This window comes from Silurus aristotelis (genome assembly GCF_946808225.1).
Source record: "Silurus aristotelis genome assembly, chromosome: 1".
NCBI classification, from domain to species: domain Eukaryota; kingdom Metazoa; phylum Chordata; class Actinopteri; order Siluriformes; family Siluridae; genus Silurus; species Silurus aristotelis.
The window spans coordinates 16,756,324-16,773,088 of NC_139574.1; the positions used below are offsets into that span (position 1 = coordinate 16,756,324).

General features: G+C 37.8%; 1 protein-coding gene across 1 annotated transcript in view; it reads right to left on the reverse strand.

Moving 5' to 3' along the window:
• Positions 1–11,101, reverse strand: part of stt3b (STT3 oligosaccharyltransferase complex catalytic subunit B) — a 29,932-nt gene extending 18,831 nt beyond the window's left edge. Inside the window, exon 1 of the mRNA XM_083545857.1 lies at positions 10,577–11,101. Coding sequence (XP_083401983.1) covers positions 10,577–10,833 — 257 coding nt within the window. The 5' untranslated portion in view covers positions 10,834–11,101. The remainder of the gene's footprint in view (positions 1–10,576) is intronic.
• Between the last annotated feature and the right edge of the window lie 5,664 nt (positions 11,102–16,765).

The following is a 16,765-nucleotide window of genomic DNA, read 5'->3' on the forward strand; positions in this document are numbered from 1 at the left end:
ATAAGTAAATGCAGGGTATCTGTAAACACACAGTGTTTGCCTGGATATTCTTTATACAATTCTACAATAAAACAATCACTTTCACCATTTGCAGTGATGCTTTATGTTACCACATTTATTTATTAATACAAAATGTATTCATTTGCTCAAAAATAAATCACAAAAATACTCTGCTCTGATGGTAATATATATTAAAATGTGTTACATGGGAAATATTCTGAGACCATTTCTCCTTAGAGAATCTTACCAGACCCTTCCAATGTTCAAGGTTTACACTAGTGGTCTCTTCAGGTCTTTTTGTCAGGTCTTTTTGAATAGAAGATCAAAAGTAAATAAAATAATAATGGACAAATTCACAGACTTTTTTTCCTTTTATATTTACCGGTGGAAGGCACAGAAGATAATAAACAACCTTATTTTTATTATTAAATCAGTGAAGAACTGTGCATCAAGGAGTGTTGCACCAATATGAAGTACATTATGCAAACACGTTATGCAAAGGGAGTATTTTCTCTGTCGTAAGAGATAACTTCCTGACAGTTACATTAACAGACCAAAAACACCTATTTATCTGGCAAGCAACTATAAATAAAAACTAGCAGCCCAAACACAACTGCTTGTCCTAAGTTCGTAATTTAACTCATTTTACTTCGGTATTCCACATGCCTTCCGTCTTATTTCAACTTGGATGTGGGATCTCTGATGTCTGACTAAATTTAGTGAACTTATAATCTACAAACTTTTACTCATGGCTCAGATTTAAGCGATATTTATCCAGAATAGTGTCTTCTACGTTTAAGGGAAAAAGGATCAATCATTACTAAACTTGCACAACAGCAGCCAACACGCAATCCAATAGAAAAGCCAAAAAACTAAATCCGCTCCAGGTCTCGGCTGAATGAAGCAGCACTCATCACTAATAAATCATCACCCTCAAGACCCAAGTCTGTTTCCATAATAGAGAAATTATATATTTTTTTCTATAACCAAAGTGTCAAACCAATTACGAGTACTTCTTTACCTTTTTGACCGACTCGGTTACAAAAGATTATTATTTAGGCATGAAGCACATCTAATTCAGAAAATGACTGTGAAGGCGTGTAGTCACAATTCATTTATCAGCACTTTAACAGGAACTGGAGCATGTCAAGAGATAATACCCCTCAAATCGTTTTTCGAAAGAACATCGAAAGCTGGAAAGGTTAGCGAGAAAAGCTATGTTACTATTTTCCAATCGTGCCGGCCAATAGAAATGCGGTTGTGCAGTTGATTTAATGTGCACTTTGGCTGCAGAAATGGCATTAGTTTCTGATGTGCCAAATGTTTTGACAACGACTCTACGAACACATGCAGCCAAGTCAGCTCATAATCATGGTAATGACAAAAACCTTTGATAAGCTGTGAAATACAGCACAACCAAATGATTTTAATCCTCTAAAGCAATTACTGTACTTGACTTAATGCATAAAATGAGCACTCATATATTCAATATTTTGAATAAATTACCCTGCTTGTCTTGGAGTCCTGGCACTTATAACAAAATAGGCAATAAACTGATAAGTCTAATCTAAAAAGATGTGTTACATAATTCTGATAAGACTTTTACTGTCCTTACAGAAGTGTGCAAGTGTTTAGACCCCTCCCATTTTCCCACCTCTCCCATTTTTAACAAAACAAGGTGTTAAATTGGGAAGGGAAAATATTTCACACCAAAAGACAACATACATGTCCTGAACAAGGGAACCCCATTATTCCAAAGCAGCACTGATTAAAGTTTTCAGTAAAACACCTTTAATCTTCTGTCCCTGAAGGGAGGAAGGTAATCAGTGCTGTCATGCCTCATGTCCTTGGTGTTAATTTCCTAGAAAGCCACCATAAAATAAGTGATTAGCTTTAGGAAACAATCTTAACAGATTTCCTGATGGGTACCAAAAAGCCTGTCCTTTAGCAAGAGCACATCGATATAAAGAATGACTTGAAACTCTCTTCACTGGCTGAAAGGAGAACAATGTGCATTGAATGTGGAGGAGTGATACCAAGTAAACACACTGTAATTAAACACACTCAATTTCTCAACACGAATTAAAAAAGGCGACGTCGGTGACTAATAATGTGTCAAAAAGAGTAAACAGAGCTTATCTAAATGAGGCAAGGAGTGCAGGCAAAAAGAAATTTCAGTAAAGCCATTAGCAAACTTCTTTTTACACAAACTTTCAATAAATGTGGCGTGAGAGAAAACGTTTCGGGTCAATACAACCCAAAGGTAGTTTTTAATAAAACAAACGCATCATGGCATGTGTAAAGGTTGTCATGTATAATTAAACGACTTTTGATTCTGATGGAGCTGAAGACGGGTAAATTATTTATTTAGTATAAATATGCATAAATACACAAAGAACTATTCTAGGTTAAACCAAAGACAGTCCGGGAAAATAAAAATTTTGAGGCTTCTGTAGTTTATTAAGACGACAATGTTTATAGAACGTACAAATCCAGGGCCAAAAAGTGTGGACAAAAGCCCCAAAAGTTCTAATTGGCAAAATATTACCATAATTTCCGGATTATTAAGTGCACCCAAATATAAGCCGCACCCACTGAATTTTACAAAGATTTTTATTTTGAACATAAATAAGCCTACACTGAAACAAATGAACTTTACACAGGCTTTAACAAAAGACAGTGCCTGTAACACGGCTTGTATCTCAACAGTAGCCTACCAAAAAAGTCATTGGTCACTGTCTTCTGTTGTCCTTTCACAACAAACCCAGGAAAAATCCATAAATTAGCCGCTTCATTGTTTAAGCCGTGGGGTTCAACGCGTGGGGAAAAAAGTAGCGGCTTATAGTTCTGAAAATACGGTAGGTATTTAAATGGTCAAATAACTGTTCCGAGAAATAGCAACAATTAAACATATACTAAAAATCTTCCCTGGATCAAATCAACCAATGTTCTAGTAATAAATCAAATAATGACAAATCTTTCAAGAAAAGAATCATAAAAGATTTTTGTGAGATGTTGTACAAACATGCCAGTTTCTTTTGCATTTTAAATTCACAGCCATAATTTGAATCATGATTTTACCTTTGCATACAATATGACAATAAATTAATTTCCCTGTTTCGAGCTTTTCCTCGAACACTTCACTGCAGCAATAAACAAAACTTGGCACAGGAGCTCTCAGGAGTACATTCTTGCTCATTTTTTCGGACCAATAATTTGTTGTTAAGACCATTAAAAGACTAACATTTTGCCTTTTGAGGCCTGGCCCATATTTTATGCCCAGACATTTAGAGCTAAAAGACTGGGCTACACAGTGTTTTGCTTGCTTTTTTATAGGAAAAGAATGTGCACACACAAGACTTCATTTCATCCTGTGCAGCCTGTCACTCTGATTTGATTAACAGAAGTCTATACTGATTAAAAAATCTTTTCAGCAAGCAGAAGGCAGCTCGCTGCTCCACCGGTTTCTCTCCGCTTCACAGAAAACAAATGTCAGAATCTACAGCTCAGTGCAGTTTTTCATACAGCAGGTGTCCCAGGCATGATGTTCAGAGTTACAACAAGCCAGGGTCTATCCACAAACTTTGTAGGCAACATGACTTACCACAAACATAAAATTTGACCAGTTCAATATTTAGGCGAATTCTCAAAAGTGATGTGGATGGAAAGAGTGGTAGAGTGACAGAATTTAGACAAATTGGGGAATGAGATACTTGCACAAGAATTTCCTGTCTTCTGGCTTGTAAATGGAAAAAGAAAACCAAACATTATAAATTGACTGTAGAATGAAAAAACAAACCTGGGTTAAGGTTAGCTGCTAATAATTACCCAGGGCATAGCTTTGTTTTACAGACCTGCACTTAAACAGACAATCACATGCAAGCCAGCGTTTTTACAAAGATGAACCACACCACACTATCATTATTATATAAAAGTTCGCTGGCAGTTGTTATTTACTAGCTTAGTTATTAAATACTAGCCAAAACAGCCACGCTATTCAAATCATGACCTCAAAACTCTGAATTCAATCCATTTTATAACGACCCTGCTTTCATTCTGACCGCCAAAATATATAACAAAGTCTTGCATTGTCAGTGAGGGTTAGGGAGATGCAGAAACAGTAGGCAAATTGATGTAGGCAAAGTATCCACTAACGGCCTGAAGTAAGCGGGGCACATGGGGGTGGGGGGGCTATTTTATAATGCAAATGTAAAGCAATATGGGGAAGAGAGAAGATTTAAATGCCATAAAATCATTTTTATAATCTACCACATATATACTACAGAGGAAAGGTTTTGATTGATGTGTGAATATTTCTAAAAAAGTTTAAATAGTAAGCTCTTAAACTAAACACTTGGACTTGATTTAGAGGAGCCAAAAATCTAATGCAGCTGTGTAAACTTCCATATGTACATGTGTATTCATCTGCAGGTAGATCATTCGAGCCAGCTCACATTCTTAGACATAACAGAAGTGCTAACTATACCGGGCAAAAACCTAGTCTATAATCAATGAAGCTAACAATCTTTAATATCTGTCCATTTCACAACACAATAAACAGTTACCAACATTGTAGTAATAACCAACATGGAAAAAGCAATCAGAACGCTATCTATATAACAAACTGTGGAAAAGCCTGTTAATCGCAGGAGCCTTCTTCATAATGAAATTAAAAAGAACATGCAGACGCATGACAAAAACACGAATCTAATGATAACCTTCAACGTCATTATGATCAAACAATGTTTAATTATAATGTTAATTAAGCTATAAGAAATTAAAAACAGCTGCCAATGGAGATCTTAATTCTGTGAAGTATGGTCGCCTGAGCCATTAAACACCTTGACTAATATTACACAGAGACTGACATGAGTGAGAGGTTTGAGGAGGATTAGGAGCAGGATGCTCGCTATTCCAAATGTCATCTCCTTCTCGCAAGCGCAGGTTTTATGACAGTTTAACATTTATTTGACATCCTTTCAGAATGGAACAACCCAAGGTAAAAAGATATAAAAATAAAACATCAATCTTGTCATCCACACAAAAGGAGAAAATAATAGTGATAAGCTTTGCATTAGAGATAAGATGCACTCTGAACATCTGCAGCATGGCTCATGCTGAGTCTCTCTAGAAGACATGAAAGGGCAAAGCAACATTTTAATGAGGTATTACACCAGATGGATCAATCCTGAATAAAAAAAAAAAAGACCGTAAATAAAAAAACGTGGCTTTAATTTTAAATTTTGAAAGAAATTCAAAAAATGAAAAAAAAAAAAGAACGGATATGATCCACAAACACGGACAGAGAACACTACAGGAACGATGAGTAGAAAAGCAGAAAAAGGAAGTGCAAACAGAACACAAAGATGAAGGCCTTTTACAAAACAAACAAAAAAACATGTTCCATTGTTTTGTAACCACTTTAGACCTTGAACCAATTTTCTCACTTGTGTTGGCTAATCAATTAAAACACTAACTGAGAATGTTGCCATGGCATTTCAATAAGGTACAAACAACCTCACCCAGAGCCAGACAGGGTGCTGAGGTTAACCGACATGTCACAAGGAGAGGAAAAACAACTACAGTGCAAAGGCAGCAAAGAAAAAGCAAGGTTGAAAATCTTTAGCTACCACAATAAACAGGTGCATGTTGCATTACAATTTACAATACAGAAATGGTAATTAAAGTGCCATATTCGAGAAGGCACAATAATGATAAATAAATAGCTCAGCTACACAATAGTGGCTAAAAAGCTGAGATTTAGGTCTTAAATCTGAGACGTCTTCCTTTTAAATTCATCAAAAACCTTTAGAAACAGCTCAGTGCAGCAAGGAACCATTCTAGAAAAAAAAATTGCAACATCCTGAAGTGCTGTAACACCTGCTATAATTAGTCACAATTTTGAATCCTGACAATGCCACAATCATCCATGGCCAGGGCTCAAGAGATCAAATCTGTCCTTATTCAGTGGGTGGGAGGGAAGGCATTACTGTCTCCTCCTGTCAATCACAGTGCTATTAGCCAATCGTGGGTGTCCATGAGCTTAAGGATGCAAAAGATGATGTAGCATCAGCAGCAATTTAAAACATGCCTTTCGTTGGCTGGGTAGGAATTCAGCAAAAAATTAGGTGGGAAAGGGATTTAACAAAAAGGGAAAATGTTCTCAGTCATCAGTTTCTGGCAAATATACAAATGATTTTAGACAGCAGGACAGACTAAAGGACTAAAGCCAGCTTGAGCAGACTAAAGGACTAGAGCCAGCTTTAACTCCCATGAGCAATTTAAACTAAAAAAAGCTTAAGTTCAGAAATTCATTTCATTGATACCAGCAGCCACGCAAGCAGATTTGTTTAACAATTTCATTTTAATAGCAAAATAAACCCTGGCAACTGTTATGAATCACATAATATTAAATATGAATACGCAACTTGTTCAGGGTGGATTTTATTCTTTAATGTCTGCACATACCCCACAGCTTACTTAGATCAATATGAGTTCAGTACCTTTGAACTAATGGAAACTGTGCAGTCTAATTTCAATTAAATACTAAATCACTGACCCTGTAAAATAGAACATTGAGAAAAAGCCATGTAGTGACTACCTAAAAACCTCCAATTTACCTTTGAAGAGTTCATCAGTAGCATTATTACTTTCTCCCAGGAATGATAATTGGATATCATGCAGAAGAATAAGGAGCATTTTAAGATCTAGGCATCAGTAATGCATACATGCATCACTTAATTTATGATGCTGGTTTTAATATAATACAGTGTGCATCACCATCAATGACTGGCATATGGAGCGGCAATGTAGTCGGCTCTCCACGTGTAAATCACATTCTTTCAAATCACAGCTATTGCAAAGGGACATTTAACAGTAGAGGTCGACAATGTAGGTTTTCCTTTTGCCGATGGTTAGAAATCAGAGTCATCGACTAAAGCACCGTTTTTAGTTTTTAGCTCTGGTCAGAGCGCAACAGCTGCTTTTCAGTGATTTTGCATGTCGAATCAGCGTCGGATCTGAGAACGGGCGCCGAGAGAGAGAACTCCGATTGGCTATTTAGCTTAGCAAATGAGCACATGTGGGGGGGGGGGGGGGGGGTAACAGCACATACTTATTGTCATGGTCTTTGCATATTAGCAGACATAAAAAAAGCTGCATGAGCCTGTTAGCAAATAAACAAGGCAGATGTAAATGCTGTTTGCTTTAGATATCTACAGTTCTAGCTCTTCCAGTTTCCCTGTTTGGATGCTAAACACAGACTACTGCCACCTGCTGGAATGGAAGAGTTATCTCACACAAAACGCACATGCACCGTTTGGTGTGTCAGATAAGCCTGCCTAATATTCGGCATAATTTTCAGCACAACCAGCCGATGCCGATAAATTTTTAAAAAGCCAAAAATCATCTTGATTAATGTGCCAGCCAATCAATCAGTCGACCTCTTTTTAACAGCATGCATGTGCTGGGACTAGTGTACCACCCACTTCTCAACACTCTAGCACTTTCCTCATTACCTCACTTCCTGCATCATTAGGGTTACCTCTTTAACTACTGAAGTGCTGCAAGGAAGAAAATAAAAACCAGCAGCTACACTCAAACACTACAGTGTGACATCATCTGACTTCTTCAAACGGCAGCCTGCCATTTCCCACAACCCACTGTTTAAATGGGTCAACATGTTTTTCCCTAAAAACCAGCTTAGTGACAGAAGTCTAGCCAACGATTCACAGCAGATTAAAGCCTTAACGTTGGTTCATCCCGTTCTAGCAAAAGTAGAATGCTTTAAATCACACTATATTACTGTGCAAATACAAGAGATGCCTCCTGTGAGTAACAGCTGCACTCTTTCTATTTGCCTTGAGACATTAGAGATCTTTTTCTTTTTTCTTTCCGCTTCTAATCATTTTGAGTAACTACTAAAACAGTAGATCTGAGAATGTACAAGCTAATGAATTCCACACACCCCTAAAATGTGTGTTGTGTAAAACCATCCTAATAAATGACTTCCTCTCTAAATTGAACAAAGTCAGCTTCTGTGAAAGTCAAGTCACACATCACTGATGTTCACCACAGTGCAGGGATTACAATAATAAGAAACAGCAGTGTGTCAGTCATTTACCTGAGGTCAGGTCCAATTGAAGCAATTTCTGAAAATCATTAGCAAATGCAAGCAGAAAAAATACGTAATACTACACTTTGCCCTTTGCATGTGTTACATTTTAATAAATAAAAAAATAAAAAAAGAGGACAAAGCAAACAAGCGTTGTCTGTAATAAGCCATGGAAAATGGATTATACCCTCCCAAAACTGGGAATTGAGTAGAAATGGGGACAGCATGATTTTCCTTAATAAGACAGTGTTTAGGATGAATTTATTCTGTGCATGTGCAGTCACAAAAGTGCAGTACATGTGTAGCAAAAGCCTTCATGTTGTCTGTACAAAGAGAAAAATAATTACAATTAAACATGTTTAAACCCTTATAAATCAGTCTGCCTAAATTTTAATAAACAGGAAATGGCATGTTTTATGCAAACTACATTGCTAGAAGAATTTTCAGGAAGCCATATACCTGAAAACTGGAATTTGACCGTCAAATAAGATAAGACACAACATTTAGCATTACCACAAGGAATACTTCCCTTTTACCTTCAACTTCAACAGGGAAATCTCCCTCTATTAATCTATTCCGATATTACGGGACAAAACTGAGCGACGGAAATCAGGCTGTCCGGCCCTGAAAATAAATCTACGAAAAGCATTTCTTCAGTTTGTCATAAAACAAGGAAGTGATTAACTTTGAAGCGGCACTCACTGCTATACTACAGAGACGTACAGCCCGCTAGCACAGCCAAGTGTGAAAATTAAGTCACGGTGGCTAATAAAAAGCTTGCTACTACAAATTCCACCATCATCACAAATCAGTTTTGCTAACTTAAGAGATGTCACTTTTTTCATTTGCAAACACGACACCACCACTTGACCAAACATAACATTTTGATAATCTAGCAAGATAATCCTCTCTCCAGAAGACATATAGTCTATTCTTTCAAAAAGAAAAAATTTAAAAAATACAAAAATTCAACTCTTCTTCAGAAGAATCAGCCTTCTACATGCAACATGTATCATATGCTAATCATAACGCCAGTGTGATGAATATAAAATTCAGTCAAAGATGTCCTGGGGAGGACTGGGACCTGCACATAAACTTAACTCTAGTAATCTATGAGACACGCTGCAGAAACCAAAAACAAAATACGCAAACATCCAGACTAACACAAAGAGGTGCGACTCCACCTCCTGGACCATCAGTTCAGCAGGGAAGGGTGCTTTGACTTTCTAACCATACATTAGACCAGGGGTCACCAACCTTTTTGAAACTGAGAGCTACTTCTTGGGTACCATTAATGTGAAGGGCTACCAGTTTGATACACACAGTTTTCAGTTTGATCTGAAATAACAGATTTGCTCAATTTACCTTTTATTAAATGTTATTATTAATAACTAATGATATTCATCTATGTGAAGACACTGATCATGTAATGATTTCTCATAATTATCAACAATGATTTAACAAAGTAGGAAACAGCATGTGGTCCTTGCGGGCTACCTGGTGGTCAGTGACCCCTGCATTAGACAATTTCCCATTAATAGAGTTGCCACCCCTAGAGCGGTATAAACAAGTTACAATATGTCCACCAGCAGATGACTCTTTTACGGTCTTGCACATGAAGGCTGCAATATTGATACCAACTGCATTAATGCATCACTTTTTGTTTTTACAGAACCCTGTTTATAAACCAAGTATCACAAAACCTTTCATTTTTTCATTCACTCATTTCACTGAGAGCAGTTCGGTGTATGTCATCTAAAACAATTTATTTTTATTTGTATAGCACTTTTAACAATGGACATTGTCTAAAAGCAAACATTACTCTCCACTGCTGCAATACATGCACTAATATTCCTCCTTCTTGGAGTTCTCCAAATTGGACCAAATTTCTCCAAAACCACTTTCAATGCAGACATTTATAATTTGGCCAACATTTTTCTGTCACTTATCCAATCAATTTGCGTGAACTAAATAATTGACTATACATTGTCCTTTTCGAAAAGCAAGAGACGTGAACTTGAGAGCAACAGTCCCAATATTTCCTTCCGGTTATTTCCGGGTTTCTCTTGCAGCAGAATATATATGAATGTTTCACAACTAATTTCACCATTAGAAGCCGTTTCAATAATGTGTTTCCTTCTTGGATAAATATATACAGTAGTGAATCGCTCTGAAACCTTCAGCTTTATGGTGTTTAGAGGTGTATCTAGTGTCTATGGTGTATTGCGTGCAAAAGCTGATTGCTCTGTGTCATGGGGGAGACACTAGCTTTCATGCTGCACTCAAATAGGATTAGCTTCGGGAACTCAATGTGCAAAACAGCGATACAAAGCTATAATGCTTTTACGATGCGCGCAAAAATAATAATAATAATAAAAAAAATTTGCGTTATTCCGAGATGACGCCTGTATTATTCTGCTAAGAAAGCTAGCCATGTAGCTGAGTAGGCTAAGCTTTACTCACCAAGGGTCAAACTCGTGGATGATGCTCTCGAATCGAATGACGGCAAAGAGGCGAGAGCTGAAGCCTGCTAGCCAGGCCAGAAAAAGAATGGTGAATGACAAGAGAGACTGCCAGCCCGCAGGTTGCGTGAGCCCGCCGGACAGGCCTCCGCTTCCGCACACCGCCGGTGTGCTGGCTCGCCCGTTCCCTGACAGAGAGCCGCTGGAGTTCGGACTCGCTTTGTGCTTGCAGTCGGAGGCGGCACGGTGCTCCGCCATGTTCTGCCGCGGTGTGTCGGTCACTCAGAGCTTCCTCACAGACCACACTCACACACCGGCTAACGGCTAGACGCTTCTTTTATTTTATATGTATATTGTTGTTTATTAATCTGTCTAGGTGGACCCACGCGGCATGTATTTATGCTAATATTTAGGTTGAAGTCGATGCTAGCGTGTGAGCGGCATGCTAGCCGGCTCGTATCGCTCGGCACGCGAGATTGAGCGGGGTAGAGAGGGGGGCGGGACGAGGCGCCGCATCAGGAAGAACCCTCGGCCTCTCACAACTAGACAGGTAACGCTATGGAGGTCACGTGCTAGACGATACGAGCCAATCATCTCCAAGCACGAGGAAAATAGACAGTGAGATTGACCAATAGGAAAAAGGCGTGTGCTCCGTATTGCTGTCAAACAAGCCAGGCAAGTCAGAGCTGTTTCAACCTACATCAAGTGCAACCAATCGGCACAAAAGCAGCCGAACAGCCGCGGATCTGAAAACCAATTAAATAAAATAATTTAGCTGGACAGGGCGGAAGAAGTGTGTTTACGTATCCCGGGACAAATTTTTAAATATTCCATTCCAAAATGTTTAGTTTAATTTTTAAGAGGCGCACATTAATCTAATGGGTCTAATTGTAAGACAACTTGACAACAAAAAATAGCTGAATTTCTGATTCTATAAAAATGTACATATTTTTACATACAGACATTGTTTCAATGGAAAAACAAAGCTCAAGAGAATATAATGTTTTGAAACGCACAATACACACTACATCTATACACATAGATAGGGCTGAAGGTATGGACACTATTTGGATTATAACAGTAATGGAGGTACAATGACCAGGAATAACTTAATGGGCTTTTTTTTGCTGTCAAAACAGTCCTGTCCCGTCAAGCATGAACAGCATTAACTTCTTCAGCAATTTGAGCTACAGGAGCTCGTCTGTTGGATCGGACTACACGGGCCAGCCTTCGCTCCCCATGTGCATCAATGAGTCTTGGCCGCCCATGACCCTGTCACCTGTTTACCACTGCTTCAGCAACTTATCTTTTAAAAATCCAAGTTACAAAAACAGCCTTCTTTCATCTTAGAAATATTTCTAAACTAAGAAATATGTTGTCTATATCCGATGCAGAGAAGCTCGTCCGTGCGTTTATGACCTCCAGAATAGACTACTGTAATGCATTACTAGGTGGATGTCCTGCATCATTAATAAACAAGCTTCAGTTAGTTCAGAATGCGGCAGCAAGATCTCTTACAAGGTCAAGAAAATATGATCACATAACCCCGATCTTATCATCCCTACACTGGCTTCCTGTTTCGAATAGACTACAAACTACTGCTACTCATTTATAAAGCACTAAATGGTTTGGCTCCTATGTATCTCTCGAGTCTTTTAACAAGCTACAATCCGTCACGCTCCCTGAGATCTCAAAACTCTGGACTTCTAGTAGTTCATAGTCTTAGTTAATAGTCTTGCTGACAGTGTTGGGTGCTCAGACACACTCACCCAGTTTAAGTGCAGATTAAAAACATATCTTTTTAGCAAAGCCTACACATAACACACATCACATATCATAACTTTGTGCTCCAGAACATCTGATCACATGCACATTATCAACTTGTGCTGTTAATATCATGAACAGTAGCTACGTTAATTTCTCTCCACTGCTTCTCTTTCTCTCTTTCTCTTTCTCTTTGGCCAGCTCCAGTCACGTCCCACCTCATGAAGATTATGGACTTTAAAGAAGTAGATGCCAAACTCCCAAACATCCTGAACCATCTAGAGACGTGCCAGTGCCAATTGGATCCCACTGCATGTGTGGAGTTTGACATTGGACCTCCTGGAGTGTTTAAAGGCTCTGGCATGGAGAACCAGTTGCTGGATCTGTGATGATCACAAATGTTGAGCTCAGTAGCTCCTACTTTTATACCAAAGACTGTAGAAAGAACATTTACATATATTCTTATACTCCAGTACTCATGTTAGTTCTCTCTCTCCAGTGTTCTGTATTGTTGAAAGATTTATGATCACACTCTTGATGTCACCCAAATGAGGATGGGTTCCTCTTTTGAGTCTGGTTCCTCTCAAGGTTTCTTCCTCATAACATCTAAGGGAGTTTTCCTTGCCACAGTCGCCATGGCTGCTCATCAGGGATAAATGCACACCGTTCACCTTGACTGTTGATTTCTGTAAAGCTGCTTTGAGACAATGTCTGTTGTGAAAAGCGCTATACAAATAAACTTGACTTGACTTGACTTTCTTCCACCTTAAACCTCAATTTAGCCCTTGTCAAATTTACACAAATACTTACGCTTTTTCTGCTTCTAAGACATCAACTTTGAGGAAAAATGTTTTTATCTGCTGCCTAATATATCAGGAGATAATCCGTGTTCACTTCACTGGTCATAATGTTGAGCTTGCTCAGTGTTTATCTGCAGGTATACATTTGATTTATTTCAGATCTTTGAGACAATTCAGAAATCACAGCTATCCTTTCCAAAGCTAAGAATGTGCCTTAACTGTAAGTAAGTAAGTAAGATAGATAGATAGATAGATAGATAGATAGATAGATAGATAGATAGATAGATAGATAGATAGATAGATAGATAGATAGATAGATAGATAGATAGATAGATAGATAGATAGATAGATAGATAGATACTTTATTCATCCCAATGAGAAATGGTTCAGGTGAATGATTCAGCGATTAAACCCACTGCTGCCCACCACTCCACAATATAACCCTTCTCACCCACTTCCACAATCACTTGACTATTCCTACACAGGTGTTCCCTCTCCAACCCACAGTACTTCAGCTACACACTTGAACATTTAAGGCCAATTCACACAAACATGCTTTTGGGTTAATTACAAACAACAAATTAAAAAATGGCTTTGACTTTGGTAATTATTAATGCATTGATTCTTGCACAGATTAATTTACTTTTCTATTTTTATATGTCAGATATGGCAATGCCTATCTTAACCCTGTCTGCCCTACGAAGGCCCCTGTTCTCCGACCTCAGCTTCCTAACTAGCTGGTATGTGTAAATAAATAATTTCACGCAGCTGTAATGTATATGTGACAGATCAGGCTTTTACTTCTTACATAAGTGCAAAAAACGATCACCATCAATCATTAGCTGGTTTATGTGCACATCACGAGAGCAGCACTTTACCATGTAGTATGCATACCCTCCTGCACTGAATTGTCTTTTTACTGCCTCAAAAATACCCTAAGTGTCGATGAAGCACAATAAAGTTGCTGTAAGAACACTACTTGCTGTAAAGCTTAACTGGTAGACAACACTGCAGTGGAGCCAGTGGGAAACCTGCTGCTGTCACTGCTTTTAATTTATATAACCTCCGGTACGATGTTACCCATAGTGACTGACTGAGGCGTAATAATTAGGATGTACATTAAAAATGATCTCCAAAGACCTGGACTTGAGTAATAACCTTTTGTGGCATAGATAGATAACATTTTTTTTTATTTATATTTGGCCTATAACTGACATTATTTACTACAGCAGGCACAGTTTAGTGGAAAGGCATCTCTTTTGTCTCAATCCGGTGGATTCTGTGAAACTGATGCTCTGAGACATAATTCTAAAACACATGTTTGGGGGAAATGAATTACAAACGTGAGTGTTGTGTTTATTGCTACAATAATTGAATCCCATTCGGTTAAAAAGCTAGCAACTTGAAAAAAATTTTTTATTTGGGTTATACAGTGGAACCCAGTTATGTCGCCGGCCTAGGGGACGCCAAAAAGCGTTGAGAAAACCGATGATCGAGATAAACGAAGACCAATATGGCGGCAATATATTAACGTGCTTGAAATTTCTTTATGTACATGATGTGCGTTATTAAATGTGCATGCACGTGTTTTTGGAGTTTTTTTTTTTTACACAACAGCGTTGCCGCGATTTGTTTGATTGGTCATGCAGTTCGAGATAACCTGTAATGCGGATAAGGAGGCGGAAGCCGAAGTAAACGCAAACAAAGTTTATTGAGAATACTCAGGAGATAATCCACCAATACTGGTAGCGAAGCAGTAATATCCAGTGGTGCGCTCCGGGAGTGCGGTCCACCAAGTTCTGTGAAAGCAGAGAGAGTTCATTTCATTTCATTTCATTTTATTTATTTGACAGGGACAATGCAACATACATAGTGTCAAAGCAAGCTTGTCACTGAAATGCTACATAAAAAGTTTATAGCAAATGCTAATTTTCAACTCCTGTCCCTGGTTGGGCTCTAAACACAGTACAATTTACATACTAAAGTACTTCAATTTAAACAAATAACATGATATAGACAATTCCCGTCCCTAGTCATACACAATAAAATTTACCCATGAGATTTACCCATAAAGTTTACATACACACATATCATATACAACTCTTACCTACTAGTTAAAAATGAGTGCACCTTTGGTTTGTCTTTAACCAGTTTTTTAGCCTGGAAGTAAACACATTAAAGTCCAGTATAGTCTTAATGTCAGATGGTAATGAGTTCCAGAGTTTGGAGCTCTTCACAGAGAAGGTGGTTTGACCAAAACTGGTCCTACAGTATGGGATTTTACAGTCATGATTTGTAAAACTCCTAGTGACTCGAATGCTGCTCTGTCTCTCAATAAATGAACTTAATGGCTCAGGTACTAAATGATTAATGGACTTGTAAATTAATTTAAGAAAGCAAAAATTGCTAAAAACAACTTAAATTATATTTCTTAAAAATGGTACAGTGATGATGTCGAATTGGTTTTTTGTCCATAATTTTCATTGCTCTGTTGTATACAGAACGTATGCATTTGGTTGCAGTAGGAGTGGCTTGAGCCCATGCTGTCATGCAGTATGATATATGAGAAAAGATCATAGCATGCATGTACAGCAGGGCTGCCTGGTGCGGTATAAAACTTCTAATTAATTTAAAACAATTGAGATTACTTTGTATTGTTTTTAAAATGTTCTTTATGTGCTTATCAAATTTTAGTTGAGGATCTAAAACCAATCCTAGATATTTGAATTCTGTAACTGGATTAATTTCTGTATTTTGTATATTAATATTAAATCTTCCTTTAAAATCGAGTTTTTTAATGGAAAAGCACATAGAAACTGTTTTTGTGAGATTTAAAACTAGTTGATTTTGGATGAGCCATTGTAGGATGTCAAACATACTAGTTGCAGCCTGCAGCCTGCTCAGGTGACTTAGCGGGTGCATAAATAACTGCATCATCCGCATAAAGCTGACATCTGGCATCAGAGCAGTGCAGGGGCAAGTCATTTATAAAAAGACTAAACAGCATGGGGCCAAGTATAGTACCCTGTGGAATGCCCATTTTTATGTTTGAGAGTGTGGATATGTTTTGATCAACTTTAACACACTGTACTCTAGACTGGAGGTAAGATGTAAACCACAACACTGCCTCATTTGAAAAATTTAAATTAACATTTTAGATAAAAGCAAACTATGATTGACCATATCAAATGCCTTTTTAAGGTCAATAAATACAGCCCCCACCACATTACCCTTGTCCAGGGACTTTTTTAATTTTTCTATTAAACAGCAGTTTGCTATTTCTGTTGAATAACCTGGTCTAAACCCAAACTGGTAAGGATGGAGTAGCTGTCTGGCTTCTAAATGGTCACTCAGTTGCACTACTACAACTTTTTCAATAATTTTAGATAAGACTGGTAAAATCGATATAGGGCGATAGTTACTCATTGAGTCTTGGCTACCACTTTTGAACACAGGAATAATTATACCTTGTTTCCATGCACTGGGAAATGTACTGTTTCTGATAGAAAGATTAACAAGGTGGGTCAATGGTTTGACAAGGACATCCTTATACTTTTTAAGAAAACAACTGTTCATCCTAAAAATGTCATCAGACTTAGAATTTGGAAGTTTATTAATTATTTCTG